Below are 21,566 nucleotides of genomic sequence, written 5' to 3' on the forward strand. Positions count from 1 at the left end.
CAAACCCATAGAGATATCCAAGCGCGAGAGTGTGTTAGTTTGTAACAAAATTTACACGCAGACTTAGGCAAATCGAGTAGAATGATTCGTCTGTCAAAATCAGCTGTGTCCTTTGTTATACCACGAGCACGTGGTAAACAGCTGGTTTCTACAGGCGAATTTGTCTACTCGATTTTCCTATGTCTGCGTAAAAATAGTGTAAACAAAATCAGCTGCTTGGAATTCAGCCAATCACAGTCGAGCAAAACCAAAACAACAATTTAAATACAAATACTAACACAGAATCATGGTGTGCGTGAGAGAAACCGATCGATCGATTGTGATTGGCTGAATTCCTAGCAGCTGATTTTGTTTGCACTATTTTGAAGCAGACATACACTGGTAAACAGCATTACACTTTTTTCAGTTCACTTTTACACACTTGTATGGGATTTTTCAGTTCAAGTATGATTACACACTTTCGTGTAATCATACTTGAACTGAAAAACCCATACAAGTGTGTAAAAGTGAACTGAACAGTGTGTAATGTTGATTATCAGTGTAGGCAAATCGAGTAGACCAATCGTCTGTAAAAACCAGCTGTTTACCACGTGCTCGTAGTATAACAAAGGACACAGCTGATTTTGACAGACGAATTAATCTACTCGATTTGCCTATGTCTGTGTGTAATTTTGTCACAAACTAACACACTCTCGCGCGTGGATATCTCTATTACTGCCATGTGCCACGTCAGTGTATGCGTGAGACAATCAAGCCTAAACGATTGTAAACATCAACAGCTGATCGAAATAATGTTGTTGTTGCTACTCGATGAAAAGAATAAAAATCAACAGCGAAGGCCGAAGATGACGGTGGGTCGGTTCCGTTTCCATTAGTAGAACCTCATGAGCCAAATCATGCGGCTGCATCAGCAACGACGCACCACAACCGCAACGACAGAGACCAAATCACTGGTCATCCCAGTTGCTATCAAGTTCTGTCGAAGATTTCGCCTCCACTGAAATCTCTACTCATTTGACCTGACACCATCATCAACAAGATACGAAAACACCAGTAGTGGCCGCCGAAATAGATAAATCCAATTCAAACCTACCAGAATTGATCCCCACGATGGGCGTTTTGGAAATTTCCACGGGGAACGTGTCCACGGCGCAGTTAAGTTGCGTCAAACAACAAAAGCAAAAAGTGGCAAAGATTCCATAAAATGCTGCCGCAAAATTTATTTCGAAACAGAACCACAGAAACTGAACTGGAAAAAGATTGAGTGGCGCAACATCGCCAAAAGGCCATAAGGACGACCAGCAGCAGCAATCTGAGCAGCAGTCCACGAAGGGTAAGCAGGTTGCTCCGAAGGAGATGCCTCCGGCTTCCTCCGTAGTAACCGGCGTCGCAGCAGCAACCTCGACATCGACAGGCAGTTGAGCAGGCCTACCGGGTTAATAGTGGGGCAAGAGGCTATGGCCAAGACTGCCCCAATTTTGTCTTGGAAAGCCTGGATTGTGATTCACGGTTAGAATTCCAGAATTCCATAAATATTTATGCTCTCATTTGCTGCTTCGCACGTGCTCACGCTCAATTTGAAAACAAAACACGCTTCACACACACTGAGAATAGACGGGCGAGCTGTCACGACAGTAGCGCCATCAGCGCCGGGTGAGTGGATGCCGAAACAAAATTGTATTTGAAATAACCGTTTTTGGAGGACGATGGTTCGGCACTCGAGTGTCCCGTCTGTTTGTCTGTGGTTGGACCATCTAATCACTGCATAAAACATTCCGTACGAACGACATCAGACCAATGTCTGAATGTCCTTCATCAGAGGGTTGCAATTTTACGCGCCCTTGGTTGGTAATGTTTTGGTTTCATTAAAATGGCAGGCTTAACATATGCCTGAAAATTCATACAAGTGGATAAAATAGAACTGAAAAAGTGGAATGCTGATTCTCCGTGTAATCGAATGAGTTTAATAATCTAGTACCTCATTTAGAACATCTTTGTACTTTTAGCTCCCCCTTTTAATTTTTTTTCTCACGCCGCCACTGAAACTGTTGTCACACAAAGAAATGTCAAATTCTATTTTGCTGTCACCGCGATTTATTTACGTTTCTGCCACGGATTTTTTGCGTTGATCCCGTCGATCGCGGGTTTTGCACGATTTATTTGGCTAGAATTTAATTGATATACGATGGAAGAAGACGACGACACACTGTGCAAGTACGGCACGCCTTTGCCCACGTACGAACAAGGTAATTGTAATGTAATTGCTTTTTAAAGTGTAAACTAAATTCAAGCATAACTTTCCCCAGATGAAATCCCCGCCAAGAAACCCGTCTCCGTGGAGGACCAAATCGTGCTGGACGCCAACGGGAAGCGCCGCTTCCACGGTGCCTTCACCGGCGGCTTTTCCGCCGGCTACTGGAACACCGTCGGCTCGCAGGAGGGCTGGAAGCCGGCGGAGTTTAAAAGCTCGCGCGCGGAAAAGGCCTCCGCACGGGCGGCGCAGAATCCGATGGACTTTATGGACGACGAGGATCTGGGCGAGTTTGGTATCGCTCCGCAGCGCGTCCAAACGCGGGATGACTTTGCGGCGGTGGGATCGAGTAAGGGGGGGAAGAGGCGCGCTCCGGTTTGGAGCGGGGGACCGATTCCGGGTCAGCCGGTGCTGAAGGCGCTGTTGGAGCCGGCGCGCGAGAAGACGGCGGTGGCGATGCTGAAGCGGATGGGTTGGCGGGAGGGTCAGGGGATCGGAGAGCGGCAGAGTCGGGGGGAGAAGAAGAAGGCGAGGGAGCGCAACCGGAAGGAGACGTACGTGATGAAGATGTACGGGTGCGAGATGCCGGGGAGGGGGTCGCCGAAGGGGGTTGTGGAGGTCAGTGACTCGGAGAGTGACGGGTCGGAGGATTACGAGGTTTCGTTTGCGCCGGATGACTTTGATCCGCTGGTGGCGGCGATTAAGGACAACACCTTTGGGTTGGGATATTCTGGATTGGATCGAGGATCTGGGAGTGGAGCTAAACGGTTTAATTTGTTTGAAACGTTGGAGATCGTCGATCGGAATAATAAGAAGCTGTCGATTCGGGGTCAGGCGTTTGGAGTGGGTGCCTTGGAGGACGACGATGAGGACATTTACGCGAAGGACGACATGTCCAGGTACGACTTTTCGCTGGAAGATCGAGCGAAGAAACCGGCTGCGATTAAATCGGCGGAGCAAGCTGGGGTTCTGGACGGATTTTGTGCCTCGAAGAAGACTGGGAAACAGATGAAGAAGGTGTTCAAGGTGAGAGTGCCGGAGAATTTCACACCGAGGAATTGGACGCAGCGAAAGAGTAGATTCGAGCCGATGGAAGAAGACAGAGCAGAGAGACACGCGGAACGGAACCAGTACAAGGTACAGGGACTGGGTCGGCATGATTTGAACCCGGAACAGCGCGGTCAAGCGTTAGGAGAAGTGCCGCTGCCGGTGGTCAAAGAACCGCCCAAGAATCCGATCCTGGAAATGATCAATCAGCGAGCGCAAAATTTCGTCGCTGGCGAAGTCATCAACTCAGACCAGGATAAACCGCCTTCCGTGGCCAAGAAGGACCCCCTCAAATTTGACCTGAAGGCAGAAACGTCCAACCTCGGATCGACCCGCGAGGGATTCAAACCTTTCATAGCCGACCCGGACAAGCAGGAGCGGTACGAAAAGTTCCTCTCGTTCAAACCGTGCGAAAAGTACAAAACCAAGCAAGACTTCCTCGACTCACTGCAACCGCTCGGAATGTCCCCGTGGGACCGGGAACGTGAGTCCAAGGAGTTTGCCCAGGCGCAGCGCATGTACCGACCGCTGGACGGACTCATGTCGGACCGCTTCGTGACGGAATCCAACCTGATTGCGGAAAAGGAGGTCGCCGACGCCAACAAATCCGTCGAAGTCCGCGTGAAACGCACCCGCGGCCTGTGGAAGCCCCACAAGGACCTGTGCAAGCGGTTCAACGTGCCGGAACCGTTCGGCGGCATGCTGGAGGAGGAGAAAGCCGTGTCGAAGACGAAATTCTCCGTTTTCGACTATCTGGAAGCGCCCGTCAACAGTCGGAAGGACTTTGTCACCCCGGTTGTAATCCCCAAGCAATTCGTCACCAAGGACGATGCGAAACCGGTCCGCGCAGCGGCCAAAGACTTTTTCGCACCACCACCAACCCCAAAACCCCACCAAGAACCTTCCACGAGTCGAGCCAAACCCGCGCCACCACCCCCGAAAAAACCGGAAAAGCTGACCCCCCTCGAGCAGCAAGTCCTCGACTCCGTAAACAAAAAACCCGAAGAAAAGAAGGACCTCTTCAAGTCCATCTTCTGCAGCAGCGACGAAGAAGAGGACGCCAGCGATTCCCCGCCGGAACCCACCCCGTCCACCGAAGCGGACAAGCTCAAGCTGGTCGAGAGTCTGGTGGCGATCAAACCCGCCAGCGAAGTCAACGTCCTCCGGAACAACTCTCCGCCGCGCGGTATTTTCGCGAGCATTTTCGACATCCAAAAGAGTGCGGCGGCGAAGCCGCAATCCGTTGATTCGTCGGCGTCGTCGTCGGGTTCCGACGAGGAGGACGATGCGTACTATGGGCCGAAGCTGCCGCAGGGGGTGGGAGCGAAGGGGGCGAGTGCGAGCAAGGGCGAAGAAAGTGTGGCGCTGGATGCGCGGCTGAAGGAGATGATGCAGAAGGTGGGCTCGCGGGACGTGGTTGAGGAGTGGGTTGAGAAGGGGAGAAGTGGGTCATCGGGTAAGGGCAAGAAGAAGAAACATAAGGAGCATAAAAAGTCGAAAAAACATAAGAAAGAGAAAAAGAAACATAAGCATAAGGAAAGGAAATAAAAGTTGTTAATTTTGAAACACATTTTGTGATTTTTTTAAACTTTTTTTGTTTTTTTTTTTTTAAATGGCCGAAATTTGAAATATTTTGTAAATTATGTAGTATGTATGATGGGAGAATAACTCTTGAAATGATTTATTAGTAGATAATTGTAATCCTTTGAGAAATCTCCACGGTTTCTCTCACGCACACCATCATTCTGTGTTAGTATTTGTATTTGAAGTATTGTTTTGGTTTTGAACGATTGTGATTGGCTGAATTCCAAGCAGCTGATTTTGTTTACACTTTTTTTACGCAGACATAAGCAAATCGAGTAGATCAATCGTCTGTAAAAACCAGCTGTTTACCACGTGCTCGTGGTATCGAGAAATTAAAAGTGAGAGTGTGTGCAACATGGAGTTAAACTTTTTGTGAAGTTGCTGTGAAGATTACCATGGTACTTTGAAAAATTTAACTCCATGTTGCACGCACACACTCTCACTTTTAATTTCTCGATAACAAAGGACACAGCTGATTTTGACAGATGAATCATTCTACTCGATTTGCCTATGTCTGCGTGTAAATTTTGTTACAAACTAACACACTCTCGCGCTTGGATATCTCTATTTTCTCCGAAAAGAGACAGCTGTTATAGTTGCATTGCACAGTGGTTCAGATCGCAAAATTATGTGGAAAATTGATTTTCCGAAAAATTGTAAAGTTTTGAAGCTTTGGTGTCTTCTGAAGAGTTGTTGCAATTGGAAAGGGGCAACTTTTGGTTTGGTTGAAAATCAGGGTGGTTCACTATTAGGGAATATTTTTGTCTTTTGAAAAGTTGTTGGGCTTGCCAATCCAAGCAACTTCGTCAAAGACACCATTATTTTATCTAGTAATCTACGCCTTCTACGACCAAATTTATAGAAAACATCTGTGCAAACCTTCAAAAATCACTTTTTTGAACGTGGCAAGTTTTAGACAGAAGTGATATTGGGAACACTTTTAGAGCTCTAAAAAACAAACATTTTGATTGTTTGGTAGGTCAATTTTGACTTAAGGGTCAAAAATTACATCCATTTTAATGTAAAACTTTCGCAATTCGCAATTTTCAGTGTAAGAACGGGCCTTGACCGATCTTATGCACCAGGTTCCCGACGAACACGCACTGCCCTTACACCTACATCTCACCCTTGCTCTGAGTCAGTACGAGCAACACGCTAGAACACGCTTTGAGTGTTCGTGCCAGGCATGCCATGGCATGCTTTTCCGGTTACGCATTTTAGCTCGGCCGGGGGTGGTACATTTTGTAGGGTTTGATGTAAGTATAAGCGCCTAACCATTTATAGTGTGCCTATCAACTTTCATAAAGCAAAAACTGTTATATTTTTAGTTTGAATTCAAAAACTAATTGTTATTTACTGTGTATTGTTTTCTCCTGAAATCTTCCCTATTGTTGAGTCGTGTTTATCTGTTGCTATTTCTTTTGTCGCGGTGTTTTGTTACAATTTTTGGTCCTAAGCATTTTATAAAAGTTTTTCAAAAGTACAATAGTAATATTTGCGTTAATCCTTTAATCATTTCATAAATTGAGTCAGGGCTCGAACCTCACTTGCTTAAGAAAAAGGTGAAGTTTCAAAACAATGGACAGTGAAAGAAATATACTATGTAAAGAATCAATAGTAAAAGAAAGATAGTAATTTATGAAGAAGATAAAGAAATTAACAATAGTTAATAAATAGAGGTAACAAAAATGCTTAGATTGTATTGAGGGCAATTTACAGGGAAGATGAAAAATAATTGAAATAGATAAATAAAAAAAGGCACATGATAAACAAAATTGACATCGCTGCCAAATTAAGGGAAAGCAGACAGTTTGTTGCAGCAGCATCAACTAGTAAAATAGAGTGAAAAAGCGTTGAGAAATAAGAGAATCAAATAAGTAAAATCGAAATCAAATGAAGGATAGTAAACAAAAACCGTTTAAGAAAATCAGTGAAACAAAATAAACAGATGATAGATGGTAGCTGGAAATGGAAAGGAGAGAGGAAACCCCGTTCTGCAACGTTCAGGTACATCCACAGCAGTTGACTCAACATACTGCGAATCTAAACAATACCGTCTACAAAACACAAATTACTTCCCTTTCCCACATTGACGCGCACCTTTCTTCTAGCCGTCTCGACTCTGACCCTCGCTGGTCAAAGGTTTACGATCCGTTTCCACAGGCCACCAGCTAGGTCATCATGAAAACAAAGCCAACGTGGAGGTAAGAAAATAGGACACTTGCAAGGAACCAGAGCTATACTGTCCTGATCAAGAAAGATCTAACAGGACTACGGACGTAGTCAGTGACGCTCCTTCCAGGATGTTCCTCGCCTGAGCGTCAACTGAAGAGATATCATCAGAATCATTCGCACTTGGCCTGCACATCAATTTTAATGTAAAACGTTACTTAATCCACCTTTGGTTGGTGCCTTCCTCACATTCATAAAGTAAAGACACTACACATCCTCAAAAAAGTGTATAAATAACACTTATTTTTTTATCAAATTATCGCGTATCAAAAACACTAAAGTACTTATAACTTATGATAGGGTTGTCAGATCTTCAATCTTTTGGGCTTGTTGGAAAGGTCTTTTGATTACCTATCCAACGAAGGGTTGCATGATAGATCCGGACAACTTTTTCATCAAAATATATGAGATCCGGCTTCAAAAGTCTATAAATAACACTTAAGTGCTCATAACTGTTGATGGGGTTTTCAGATTTTTAATCTAGCATAACTTTTGAAGTACTTTTCTAAACTTCATAATATTAACTAGGGTCGAGTGCATATTTTTCGGTGCACGGACTCACATCCAGACACACGCACAGACATTTGTTCAGAATTTGATTCTGAGTCGATAGGTATACGTGAAGGTGGGTCTACGAGGTCAAATAAAGAAATTAATTTTTCGAGTGATTTTAAAGCCTTTCCTCATCGAGGTGAGGAAGGCAAAAAGTTGCAAATTTAAAACTTAAATATCTCGAAAAGACCAAATTTTAAGAAAGAAGAGTTCTTGCACTACAATTCCCAGTCATGGAATATTCTAGTAGGACTTTTTCTGCCAGAACCCTGCAAGAACGGTGGAACATTTCTGCTAGAATGCTGTAAGAATATCCAGCTCTGTAAGAACTCTGCTAGAATCCTGCTAGAACGTCGTGACTGGGAAACGCTGAAAAAATCTCAGGAATGTTTTTCTTTAAACTCGAGATATCTCCATTTGAAATCAGTCTAATTTTTATGGGAAAACCATATGGGACCACCATAACGAAATTCGAAAATTTTCCAAATATATGTTTTGCGATGTAATTTTGCCCGCTGAATTTGAATCTGCCCTCAGAATCGAGCAAAAGTGTCGAAAATAGATTTTTGGTCATATTTTGCGTTTAAATGATATAAAAAAAGTTTAAAAATTGAATTTACTAGCCATGGTTTTAACATTGTAATGCAAAAAGTGTTTTAAAATGCATTACACACCTGTTCAGTTGTTTTGCAATCATTAGTTTCCGATATATAATATATATTATCTAAGTATTGACAAAAAAAATATTTTCTGCAATTTTTTTTTGGGTGCCCGTACATCGGAATTTTATAAAAAATCAAAACATTTTAAAACATGCCCAAACATGCGGAATATGATTATCAATGCAGAAAAATGCATTTTAGATGGTTTTCAGTTGACTAGACTTCTATTGTCATGGAAATTTTGAAGTTTTATGAAATTTTTTTTGCCCCCAGATTAAAAATATTTGGAACGGTCTAATGAAAAGAAAATGAAAAAAAAAAACAAAATTTTTAAAGAAATTAAGGTTTAATTTTTAAACATTTAATCAAAAAGTTGAAAATTATAATGCAGATATCTGGAGCAACATTTGAAAGGGCGGTACGACATTGCTCTTATGGCCTTTCGTCCCATTTAAACGCGTGTAATGAAAGGCCGTAAGAGCAACAAACTCGCAAACTGTTTGACTGCATTTGTTTGCAGAAACGTCAGCGTGCATTTTGCTTTGTTTGCGTTTTGTCAAATTGTCCAATACGAAAAAGTACGAGTTTGTTTGTCAAAGTCTAATACCTCAAAAAATCATTTAAAATAAAAACTATTTCAAAAATAAGAAAAATCAAAATTAAAAAAAGAAAATGTTTTTGAGTACCTCAAAGCAATAAATAGGTCAAATAATAGTGATAATAAAGTTTACAAAAAAATAAAAATTTAGAATTCTCAAATTTGAATTCCAAAATTGGAAAATTAATCATAAAAAATCACAAATTCTCGCTTACTTTTTAAAAAGCTCCTATGTACATAGGTTTTGAAAAAGTAATCTAGAATTTAAAAATCACATATTTTAAAGCTAATAAAAAACCAAAATCCCTAGATTAGATTAATAAGCATAAGCATAGGTGCCCACCCGCAGTTGCTACTCCGTTATTGACCAGGACCTCCAGAAGTTACATCCACGAGCCGTGGAAGATAAGTGGGAGCTATCTTTCCTCGATTCGCAACTTCTCAAAGGCCCCTATCATGCTGATCAATACCGGCGCCGGCCACGACCAGTGGTAGATTCACGGGGAAGTGGATGGGATTGTTAGTCCGATACTTGAGTGATAGAGACCGCCCAATCGACGTGAGTTTTGAGGGGGTTAGTAGATGGGTATGAGGTCAGGATTCACGAGTGGCAGTGATGTGACCATGAGCATTTTGTTTATCGGTTGAAAATTTTAAATCTTAGGCAGCCGGCTGCGGAAAGATAAATAATTGATTATTTAAAACGTTTTTTTAATCGAACGCGTGCCAACCGAGCACGCTGGAGCAGGGCTGGACTTATTAGTATATTTTTATTGTTTGTACAATTTAGATAACGCGAGCAAACTTCAAAGATCAAAATAAAAGACGCTTTACTCTATCATAAAATCGAGAGATTGATGAGGTAATACTAAAGGTGCCAGTTGGAATAAATTATTACGATCAACGAATGTAAACAAAAAGAAAACAGGACACCACGTAACCGATTGTAATGAAATTATCTAATCTAATCTAATCAGACCCTAGCGCAGTCGAAGTGAATTTGACGTACCCAAACAGACACGAGTTTGACGTATCCAAACGAGCATTTGCCTTTACGCCCAGCAAAACTTATTAGTGTTGCCAAGCTCAAAACATGCGTTGCCAGATCGATTTAGCCAGCTTAGACCAGTCTCCCTATTTAGGGTCTCTAATCTGGAGAGTGCCTTAGGTTAGATGACGCCTAGCACTCTTCTTGTCATTTATTAACATTTGTAGTGCGCCATTGCATCGGAATGCATTGAAACATCACAAGCGTTAAAGTAACCGATTGTAATGAAATTAAAACAAAAACTTAAACGAACTAAACCGTCGACGTGCCGATGATAATGGAAGAAGGACTTATGAAAAATAAAAAATCAAATAACAAAAGCTCCGAAAAAACACGTTGCAGAGTAACCGCGAGGTCTCGCTACTCACAATCGAATAAAAAAAATCAAAACGCGCGCTAATGGTGTATCCTAAATGTCAGCATGAACATTCGAGATTCTTCCTCTCCCCGCAATCATCCAATTTCATCTCCAAAAACGCGCCCGAAACGAAGCCGACAAAAAATACAACTGTTCAATCGCGCGACTCTATTCCAACTCAAATTATTACGATCAATGAATTTGAACAAAAAGAAAACAGGACAACGCGTAAACGATTGTGATGAAAATAAAACAATAACTTTAACGAGCGGCGGCGTACCTTCCGATGAACGATGATATAAGAAGGACTTATGAAAAATAAAATATCAAATAAAAGGCTTCGAAAAACACGATGCGGTTCCACTGAGGTTCCACTTCTCACAATCGAGTCTAGATACAACGAAAATGAAATGAAAAATTACAAAAAGACAAAAGCATGAAACAAACTCATCAAATTGCAGTGATGAAGATGACAGCGACGTCAACTTTCGTGGGGCACTTCAACCCTGTGTCGGTGCTTTAAAAGCAGAAACGTTGAACTTCACATTTCTTCGAACAAACTCAGCCGCCTTCGAAAATCCACACGCGCGAAATCTACTTGTTTTCCATTCGAATCACAAGAACAAATCAAACCAGCCCGTAAATTGTACAATATTCAATTCAATGTAATTTTATTTATCGAGACCAAAACTATTTCCGATTGTCTGTGTCATCTCAATCACACTCAACCCCATGCTGAATGGCTGCACTGAAAACCCAACCATGGTAGTTGCTACCATATTGTAGGGTTAAATTGAGAACACGCACCGACGTATTTTTGCTAAAAACATTCCGTGCTTGGATTGACTGATTAACGCAGTCAGTTTTACTATGTCGAGAGCGGTATGGTAATTTTAACCCTCGATTATGGAGAGAATGATAATGATTTCGTATTTGTTACCATGCAATTTTGTGGAAGCATGGTACATTTTACCATATTTGCGTTTACTTTCACCAAAAAGCCACAGTTAATTTAATAAGCTGCATTTTTAGCAAATTTTCTTAAAACTACCATGGTCGGGCTTTCAGTGTGGCTTTCATCTTGCCCCATTGCCAACCATTCCAAATCCACTCTCGATTTCTTTTTTGCCTTCCGTTTTTTGTTCCTCTTCGCTAAAGATTTCTCAGCCTCTCTCTCCTTTTTTGCTACTCTTATTTTCTCTTCTGCGAGCATTTTACACTCTCACACCACTCAGCCTACAGATCGAACCCCGAGTCACTAAAACTCTCCCTCTCTTTAAGTGCTTTCCCGCTCGTTTTCTCAAACCTCACAAAATACTTGCGTCTTCAACGCTCTCACGCTCTTTTTAATTTCTCGCCCACATTAATACGGCTCTCCCTCTCTTTGAATGCTCTTGCTCTCACGCGCTTCGTTTCTTCTGGCTGACTTTTTTCCTACCAAGGCTGCCATCTTGGATTATTGAATGAATTTCACAAAATTACAAATCTAGCATTCATTCTACGTTATCACCACTAAGCACAACAATTTCCCCACACTTCACAGCCCCTTCCTTCCAGCCAGAACTGAAAAAGTTCAGAAAACACCGCTAAAATCCGGCTACGGCCGAATGATTGCCGTGGACCTGTGCTCTACGACGCCTCCACCTTTTCCCGAAAAAGAAACGGCAAATTCACGCACAAATAACACTTTCACTAGAAAACCCAACTTTTTCGTCGAAGAACAAGTTATTTCTTCCAATAGCCACAGCAAAGTCGAATGAAACCCGAAAAAAACATTAAAAAACGCGAAGCCCCGAGACCGATTCTGCAAAGACGTCTTCTCTCGCCCGCGGCTCAACTCCAAATCCCTTGATTAGATTAATAAAAATCCAAAATTTTCAAATTTATGTGGGTTGAATATGCCAAATTTAAAGACCACGTGGTTTATGCATGAGCTCTAAACGGCTTAAAAATTAAAAAAATGAAACTTTGAAATCATTGAAATTCGGAAACAAACAATTTTACAAATTTTAAATTTATCAAACTTAAAAATTCATTGGAAAACCCAAAATCTAAAAACTGGAACAAGAAAAAAAAGCTGAAGAATTTGAAAAACAGCTTCAAACATTTAAAGATGTTTTAAATTTAAAAGTGTAAAACCTAGAAAAAAACAAAAAGTGGAAAAAAACAGAAAATAAAATACTGACTTAACAAAAAAAACAGAATTTGAAATAATCAAAAAATCGACGGCAACATTTCAAAAGGCATCATGTACATTTTGACACTTTTTGGGTTATTGCATATTCTAAAAGTACTCCTAATAAGCTACCTCTCCACCAAAAATTAGCAAAAGTTACTGCAGTAAAGACTGTTTAATAATGATTTTAAATATTTAAAGAAACATAAACAAAATCTCTGGCAGCTTCAGTGCCTGTTTATATCGTTTATATAGCCCTGTCAAGCTGTCAAATAAAAGACAACATGAACAAAAAGCGAATCACAACAAAACTTTACCTCCACTTGCAAAAAGCGCCATGTACATTCGGCGAAGAAAAACTAATCATAATAAAGCTACCCCACCAATGACAGCAGAGTGATATAGATGTTGGTGATTTAAAAAAAATGTTATGTTTATTTTTCTTAAATATAATGACGGAAATAATGTTTTATTGAATGTGGATGATCAAGTGTCAATAAAAGCAACGTTTTCATCGTTTGTTATAATTACAACATCTTCAGTTGCTTTTATATTAAAATGGGAAGTGAGAAATGATGCTCAACATTCAAATGCGTTTTTCAGAAAACGCATGATAATCTGGAAAAATTAATTAATAATAATAAAAACTAATTTTCTAGATTGCATTTTAGAAGTCCTGAATTGATAAAAATCAGGATGATTTCCCCTATTATCCTCTGATTCTCAACATTATGGCGCTTCAGCCGTAGTTGCTTTCGGTAGTTCTACAGTTGTAATAATAACCACTTTGTGATGTAATTTGTTAACGCATCTATTTATTCTTTAAAGAAGAAAATTGCGGTGCACAATCCTAGAGCAAAAGTGTTTGTGCAGAAAAAAGCTTATTCTGTGGAGTGTTCCGTTATTGCAAACAGCTCAGCTGTAAGTACAAACTAAGAAGCTTCCGGCCCCGGCGTGCCGAACTTACCAACGCATAAATGCACCCGAAAATCCTTCCCAAATTTAGGGCTAAAACGTCGGCTCCAGCCGGGCATCGGCCAGCTCGTTGTGTCGCTGCAGCAGCCCCAGGCACTGCAGCAAACAGTGCGTGTTGGCCGCCGACAGGGCCTTCAACATGAGCAGATCCGGATCGGTGGGCGACAGCGGCGAGGTCAGATTTTCGATGGCCCGCGCCAACGCAGCGTTACTTAGCTCGCACTGTTGCATCTGCTGGCGGGCTGCCCCGAAGGCGTCGTGCGCCGCTAGCTGGTCACGTGGTGCGAGGGACGCCGTCGTGTTCGAGTGGGACTCTACGATGGCACGTAGACCGTCGACCCATTCTTGGCGAGCGCGCGCGTCACCGGCGCGCAGCTTCATCATGTCGCCGGATGCGCAGTTCACCGTGAATGTCTTGGAATCTTCGTCGCTCGGGCAGATGACGGCTCCTGCGAGATGGACTTGACCACGCGGTGCGTTTCCCACGATGTTCGGGTTGGAATCGTCGTTGGCGGGCTCGCACAGATAGTAGCTTAGCAGGCCGGCCTGCGCGTCCACCGTGAACCAGCGGTACTGCCATCCTGGAATTGAATTTGTTAAAGCTGGGACAAGTACAGAGTTTTCAAACTTACCTTTCATAACATTTGTGTACTTGTAAAGTTGGCCACTCAGCTGGTGGCGATTCATGTTCAGAATCCGACTCAGGTTTGACTCCATGGACGAAGAGGAACAGCTCGGGCTCTGGCTGTGAGGTTGGTCGCTGGTTTTGTGTTTTCTCTTTTTGCGGAAAAGTTTACGAAGAATTTTTGCTAGCCGCGAGCGAACCGCGAGACACTACATAAATTTTAGGAGTGGCGATTTGCACAATATTGAAAGGGTGCCAGGAGAATCGGGAAAAAGTTCAGCATCAAAATTTGATTTCGAGTCAGAAGGAAATTTGATTCATCGAGCGATTGAAAACAATCACAAAGGACAAACGTCAAATTCTACACTGTAAATTTGGTGTAGCCGATATTGTATGAAGCAGTACTAGATTGTTGAATCTGCTCTCGTCGCACGAATCACCCCCCGAATTGACAGATCTCTCCTGCTGTTTTTTAGTACACGCTCGTGCACATTTTCCTCTTTGTTGTTTTTGACGTTTCTCACCTGCCATCGGGCGCTGACATTTTCGCATTTTCGTGGTGGCAAAAGCGTTCGATTTTGGTGGGTTTGCTTGCAAAAAGTGAAAAAAATCATTGTGCAAAAGTGTCGAAGATCCCCTCTGCCTAGACATATTTCGCTTCAGCTAGTTCCGGAACAGTTTCGTCAGCATGCCACGAGGTGGGTTTGCGGATTTTTCGATGGGCGAAAGTGTTGATTTTTTTTCTTTCTCTTCCGCCCCAGGAAAATACGTCAACCACAAGGGACGCAATCGTAACTTTACGAGCCCCGAACAGCTCGAGGAGGAGCGCAAAAACGAGGAGAAGAAAAAGTCGGTCGAGATCGAGTAATTGCGATTCAGCAAACGCTCTAAAATTGTTTTGATCTCTGCAGGTGGAGGAAAACTCAGGAAGCGTCCTCGTCCGACGACGAAGACGAGGAGCAGGAGGGAAGCGAGAAGGGCAGCGATGACGAGTCGAGCGAATCGGAGGAGGAAGCCAAGGGTGCCAGCTCGGTGATCGAGATCCAGAATCCGAACCGGGTGCAGAAGAAGGCCTTCCAGAAGGTGGAGGAGGTGGACGAGGAGGAGAAGCCGCAGCTGTCGCGCAAGGAGCGGGAACAGATCGAAAAGCAGAAGGCCCACGCCGCGTACCAGAAGCGACACGCCGAGGGCAAAACGGCACAGGCCAAGGCCGATCTGGCCCGGTTAGCGATCATCAAGCAGCACCGGGCGGAGGCGGCCGCGCGTCGTGAAGCCGAGAAGAAAGGTGAGGACTTGTTTGCTTGATTTAGGACGCTTAACCTTTCTATTTTGATTATTTCAGCGAAAGATGATAAGAAATGAAGTGTTGTTCTCTGCCCAGCGCCCGGAAGCATAAAATAACCCACTGAAAACACACGGAACACAGAAGTTATAACCTGAATGTCGTAAATAATAAATCTAACAGGCGGGCGTCACGTCGTCGTCTTCGTCACTGCGATAAGTTTTCTTTTGATATGATTCAAATTTTTACTACAAAACAACACTGCGCTGTCTTGGTTCGTGAGCGGAGCGCGACCTACCGAAGAATATCGCTAATAGTTATTCGTAATTCGTGCAGGTCAAACTCTGCTCCAGCAAACTAGAATAATGAGAGAGATAGTAACGATGGGAGAACCAATTGAAAACAAATGAAATTGTACGTGTTTGAGATATTAGTCCAAATCATAAAGAAACAAAACAAACAACTCTACTCTAGCAAGCTAAAATCTTAAAAACTGCAATCTAACAAAGTGAAGAAGTAAACATATTTGAAGCCACTGTGAATGTAATTCGGATCGTTGAATAAACACGGATAGTTCTGTATAAACATTTCTTCTTCAAATATCCCTAATTCTCAACCGAAAAATTAAATCTAAACGTATTATCCGACGGCGCTATCACGCCACACCCGGGCACCACCACACGTTCCGTAGCCTCCGGCGCACCATTTTCCTCACGCTTGGCACCGCCACTTCCCTCTCCCCCGTCGTCCAGCTGGATGTTGGCAAAGTTGAACCGAAAGTCGCGCTCCCCCGACAGGACGGCGGCCTTCTTAACAAAGTGATACTTGGCCTTCTTCTTGGGCGCGTCGAAGCCCACGCTTCCGGCGGCCAACGCCATCGTGCGCTCCTCCTCGGCCATCTTGGCCCGGTAGTCACCGAAGCTGGTCCGCATGATTTGACGCTTCTTGATCAGCGGCTGGTTCGGCGATTTGAGCGTGTTGATGAGTTTGAGGGTGTCCTCGACTGGAAGTGGGAATTTATAAAAGTGTATTAAGATAAAAAAAATCGTACGAGCTTTTTCGGTAAAGATCCTGGCTGAAATAGAAATGACCAAAACCCTCGTTTTCAACATTTTAATTTATTTTTAACTGTCTGGTTTGGTTACAGCGCGAATACTTGGCTTGCCGTAGAGTTGCGCCAGCTCGTGGTTCATTCTTCTCCGCCACACATTGTTCTCACGTACGCCGCCAAAGATCGTCCTAAGCACTAGCCGTTCGAAAACTTTAAGCATTTGCAGTTCCTCCTCGAGCATCGTCCAACCTTCTCCACTTTCCGTTCCGATTCGGTGTAACTCCTAGCCGCCTCTTCGAACGTTCTGCCAGATGAACTGCCTGGAGGCCGGAGATACCATCGTCTTGTCAAAGTCCCTTGTGAGATTCGACCGTGTCGGACATCGCGGCCGAAATCTTCACGCTGCACCGTGCCCTGTCCATCGTTGATTTCCCCAGTCTGATCAGCTTCCCGGGAAAGCCGTGCTCGTACATAACCTTCCATAGCTCTTTGCGATCGATCGAGTCGTACGCGGCTTTGAAATCGATGACGGATGGTGCATCGGGATCTGGTAGTCGCGATTTTTTTTTTTGAGGATTTGGTGTAGCAAAAAGATTTGGTCCATCGTCGATTTCCCCTCCACGAAACCGGCTTGGTACGTCCCAAGGAAATCCTTTGATCGTTCCGAGAGACGACAGAAGATGATCTGAGACAGCACTTTGTAGGCCGCGTTGAGAATGGTGATAGCTCGATAGTTCTCACATTCCAACTTGTCCCCCTTCTTGTAGATCAGGCATATAACTCCCTCTTTCCACTCCTCCGATAGCTGTTCTGTGTCCCAAATCTTGATAATCAGCTGGTGCAGACAGATCGCCAACTTTTCTGGGACAATCTTGATGAGTTCTGCAACGATACCATCTTTACCCGCTGCTCTGTTGTTCTTCAGCTTCTTGATGGCGTCCCTAACTTCCCTCATCGTGAGTGCTGGTCTGTCCCCGCCGTCCACCATACCGCTGATGTTGTATCTTTCGTCGTCCTGGTACTCCGCCTCTGGGCAAACAGCTTAACATGGTGTTCGTCGAAGATTCCCCCGTCCTTATCCCGGCACATTTTGGGCCGCTGTTTCGTCGGAGCAATACAGCTGTTCCATGTCCTGGCACTCCAACACTTCCAAGCGACGCACAGTGGGCGAAATGGAACCCAAAATCGGACTTAATTGAACGCGGCTGGTTCCCTGGTATGAAAAATAGTGTTTCTTATGTAAAAAAATCCAAGGAATCGATTGATGATGGTTTCATCCACCGCACAAAACGGCAAAGGGTCCATTTTGCCCCAATTCCCTATTTTTTAACATTTTTTCTTGAAAATTGGTCTGTATTTAGAGCGGAGGCTTTATGCGGCCATCCAAAATGCACTTAACTTATGTGAAAATGTTCCAGGAATCCAGTAAAAATAACCACTTGCACCGCAAAAATCATCTAGGGTCCATTTAACCCCAATTCCGCTGTAAAAGCATTTTCGGCCCTTTTCAAATGTTAGGTCAGTTTTTAAAAATCTGAAAATATTTTTATCGTAAAGATCAGACAATTTTACATAAGGATGACGATTTGCACTTGTTAGTTTGATACATTTATGTTGATATAGAAATTAAATTAAATAAAAAGATTGAAGAATCAGTTTCAAGCCAATTTTCCCAAACGCAGAATAAACTGCCTTTTGCAATTTTTTTTTATTTTTATCAGCATAAATGTGTCAAACTATCAAATGCAAATCGTCATTCTTATGTAAAATTGTCTGATCTTTACGATAAAAATATTTTCAGATTTTTAAAATCTGACCTAACATTTGAAAATGGCCAAAAATGCTTTTATAGCGGAATTGGGGTTAAATGGACCCTAGATGATTTTTGCGGTGCAAGTGGTTATTTTTACTAGATTCCTGGGACATTTTCACATAAGTTAAGTGCATTTTGGATGGCCGCATAAAGCCTCCGCTCTAAATACAGACCAATTTTCAAGAAAAAATGTTATAAAATGGGGAATTGGGGCAAAATGGACCCTTTGCCGTTTCGTGCGGTGGATGAAACCATCACCATTCGATTCCCCGGATTTTTTTACATGAGAAACACTATTTTTCATACCAGGGAACCAGCCGCGTTCAATTAAGTCCGATTTTGGGTTCCATTTCGCCCACTGTGCGACGCCTCTTATCCCGGAAGAGATGGGTTTGCTGTCTTCGCAACTGTTTCTACGACTCCTTGTGCCCACGGGTGTTATGCAGCAAATTTAATTCGTGCATTTGCCCAAATACTTCAGGCACCGTTGGAAATCGTTTGTGTAGGTATTTATAAGAATGGTTCTAGGAACCCACAAGTTTTTTTTTGAAAACACAGCCAAAATATAAATTTGAATCAAACGTGCATTATTAGACTGGTTGCAACGCGGCTCTACTTTGTTCTAGCTGTTTCATTTTTCAAATAGAACTGAAACAGACCACGCGCAACGCGGAGTTGCAGTTTTATTTTTCGAGCAGTATTTTGAAACCGGAATAAAACTGCTCGACGAGTTTGTTTCAAACGTGAGACGGTTTGGAACTGGAATAGAACTCAGTTTCAAAAAAAATCAGATATATAAAGATATCCACGTATTCTTACACACACACTATGATGCTGTGTTGATAATCATACGCACACAATTAAAAGCATTTTTTTGAAACAACATTTAGATCAGCGCGTTGCGAGCACCGTGTTCTAGTTTCATTTGCGCCAGTTCTAAAAATTTAAAACTGCTCGCAATTTGAAACAATTATAAAACTTCGCGTTGCAACCAGTCTTACGGTCTGATGACTATAAAACCATAAAACGATTCGCACAAATTTACCTTTCTTGCTGTTGTCCCGGATGTGGGGTGCGCTCAGCGAGTTCTCCAGCTGCTGTATGCACCAGTACAGCTCCAGCTCAAACTGCCGGTCGGCTTCGGATGGTCCCGCTGCGTCGCTCGCCGTGGAAGTTCCATTGCTGGACGAGGCCGGTGCTGGTCGTGGGGGTGTTCCCGAAGGCTTCGGTATCGATTTAAGCTTGCCGGTGTTTTTGTGCAGTTTCGCCTTTGGTGGAGGCATGGTTGGTGGTGGTTTAGAATGGAGGTAATTCTAATTAGGTTGTAAATGCGATAAAAGTGTTTGAGTTCGCTAGTCTAATTCTAAACTTGAACACAAACGTGCTTCATGCTTCGTATGAGTGACAGAGCGATGGTAAACAAAAACAAAGCATGTTGCAAAAAGCATCGTTTATCCAACGTGGTTGGAGTTTTTACAGTGGAACTTCGTGAATATCGGTAAATGAATTTATGTGCATAGAGTTATCTACGTGCGCATGTATTGCGTGTACGTACACGAAAAAGATTGAGGTTAAATTTTGTACCCGCCAGCAAAACAAATGGGGTGCTGGTGTGCGTGAGCTCGGGCTTAGATAACTCTATGAACTTTTCAAACGGCGCTTACGTACTCTATCACAGCGAATCTCAACCTTCTTCTAGGCTTGTACCCCCTGCCATGTAAATCAAGTAGGCCCGGTACCCCCGTTGAGAATCGCTGCTCTATAAAAACGAGCTTTCTCCTTTACTCCTCCTCCATCCTCCCAAGGGCGTAGCTCGGCCTCAAATAGTCGAAAATCTTCTATGGTCACGTGACGCGTGATCCACCATTTGTTGAACTGCCTTCACTACCAGATTTGAGCCAAGTACACCAAACAATAGGAAAATTTTGTGTTGACTGTGAAGTCGTCGCAGAAGCTGCATCCGAGGTCTACAACGAAACTGCCTGCTCCAGATCTTTACACTGGTAAGGGTACCTACTATGTGCTTTACAGCAAAGTAGACAAGGAATTTTAAAATATAACAGAAACTTCTAGAATTGATAAATTCCCTTGGGAACCAACAACGAGAGAGGTCCTCCTTGATATTAGCTCCTGAAAAGTGCTAAAAAGTGCAAAAATGCCTCACGGCAAGAAAAAGAGGCGGTCCTCACCAGGAGGATTGGTAGATTTAAAGAATCTAAAGAATCCCGATGCGCTACCTGCAAAGCCAGGTTTAAGCAAGGACGCTCAAAAATTGTGTGGAAACCGTGGAAACCAGTTCGTGTTGACGTGAGCGAGAAAGAAGAAGTTGAACGACGGGAAAAGTTGCCACCCATTTTTGTGAAAACATCGTCATCGGATTCGGTGCGAAAGTGGCTGACCGGGTTTATCAAATCTGGTGCTTTACGAGCTTCCATTCGCTTGTGTGCTGATGGACTCAAAATTCTGCTACCTACCAGAAAGGATTACAACTACGTTCGGGATTTCCTGAACAACACAAAGATTGAATACTACAGCCATGACGATCCAGGTAAACGCCCCATGAAGCAGGTCCTCCGAGGCCTGTACGACATGGATGTGAGTGTGTTGAAAGAAGAGCTCAAAACTCTTAAGTTGAACGTGATCGAAGTCTTCAAGATGACGAGACACAACAAGGACATCAAGTATCGTGATCAACTGTACCTGGTTCATCTCGAGAAAGGATCGACAACACCTTCTGAGCTGAGGCAGTTCGGGCAATTTTCAACATCATCGTGACTTGGGAACGTTATCGTCCAGTGCACCGTGACGTGACACAATGTTCGAGCTGCTAGCAGTTTGGGCATGGTGGAAGGAACTGTTTCATCAAGAGTCGTTGTGCAACCTGCGGAGGTGAGCACAAAACTCAAGCTTGCAACACAATCAACGAGAACATCGAAGCTAAATGCTTCAATTGCGGCGGCGACCATTCTACTAAGAATCGGAGCTGCCCAAAACGTGCTGAGTTTGTGAAAATTCGGCAGCAAGCGACGACGAGGCAATCAACCAAATCGTCTCAAAACACCACCAACTTTCACGGACGTGGATTTTCCTGCTTTGGTGTCACCTGGAGCGGGATCTGTTCGAGTGGTTCCAAATCTGCAGTCATTGCCGTTGAATCAGCGGCAAAAAGTTGCAGAGAATACAACACCTCCTGGCTTCAGTCAGCAACCGAGGGAAAACCAACCAGCATCAACGAATGAAGGCAGGTGACCTGTTTTCACCACAAGAACTTCTGAACATTTTCATCGAGGTGACAACAACACTGCGTGGGTG

At 43.2% G+C, this 21,566-nt stretch overlaps 4 protein-coding genes across 4 annotated transcripts; 2 read left to right on the forward strand and 2 right to left on the reverse strand.

Annotated features, from left to right (window-relative positions):
* The first annotated feature begins 2,102 nt into the window (after positions 1-2,102).
* Positions 2,103-4,865, forward strand: LOC120425094 (G patch domain-containing protein 1 homolog). Its single transcript, XM_039589490.2, has 2 exons — positions 2,103-2,246; positions 2,307-4,865. Exons 1-2 carry the CDS (start codon positions 2,186-2,188, stop codon positions 4,844-4,846), a joined length of 2,601 nt encoding a protein of 866 aa, XP_039445424.1. The 5' UTR covers positions 2,103-2,185; the 3' UTR covers positions 4,847-4,865.
* Positions 4,866-13,301: 8,436 nt separating this feature from the next.
* LOC120424353 (oxysterol-binding protein-related protein 11) lies at positions 13,302-14,451 on the reverse strand. Its single transcript, XM_039588453.2, has 2 exons — positions 14,116-14,451; positions 13,302-14,064 (listed from the first exon to the last, which is right to left on the reverse strand). Exons 1-2 carry the CDS (start codon positions 14,198-14,200, stop codon positions 13,517-13,519), a joined length of 633 nt encoding a protein of 210 aa, XP_039444387.1. The 5' UTR covers positions 14,201-14,451; the 3' UTR covers positions 13,302-13,516.
* Positions 14,452-14,620: 169 nt separating this feature from the next.
* On the forward strand, positions 14,621-15,975 carry LOC120425162 (28 kDa heat- and acid-stable phosphoprotein). Its single transcript, XM_039589596.2, has 4 exons — positions 14,621-14,806; positions 14,870-14,957; positions 15,020-15,393; positions 15,451-15,975. The coding sequence occupies exons 1-4, from the start codon at positions 14,797-14,799 to the stop codon at positions 15,468-15,470; spliced, it is 492 nt and encodes a 163-aa protein (XP_039445530.1). The 5' UTR covers positions 14,621-14,796; the 3' UTR covers positions 15,471-15,975.
* LOC120425152 (UPF0488 protein CG14286) lies at positions 15,818-19,634 on the reverse strand. Its single transcript, XM_039589584.2, has 2 exons — positions 19,300-19,634; positions 15,818-16,393 (listed from the first exon to the last, which is right to left on the reverse strand). Exons 1-2 carry the CDS (start codon positions 19,535-19,537, stop codon positions 15,996-15,998), a joined length of 636 nt encoding a protein of 211 aa, XP_039445518.1. The 5' UTR covers positions 19,538-19,634; the 3' UTR covers positions 15,818-15,995.
* Positions 19,635-21,566: the final 1,932 nt, after the last annotated feature.

This window comes from Culex pipiens, chromosome 2, assembly GCF_016801865.2.
Source record: "Culex pipiens pallens isolate TS chromosome 2, TS_CPP_V2, whole genome shotgun sequence".
In the NCBI taxonomy this organism is placed as follows: Eukaryota; Metazoa; Arthropoda; class Insecta; order Diptera; family Culicidae; genus Culex; species Culex pipiens.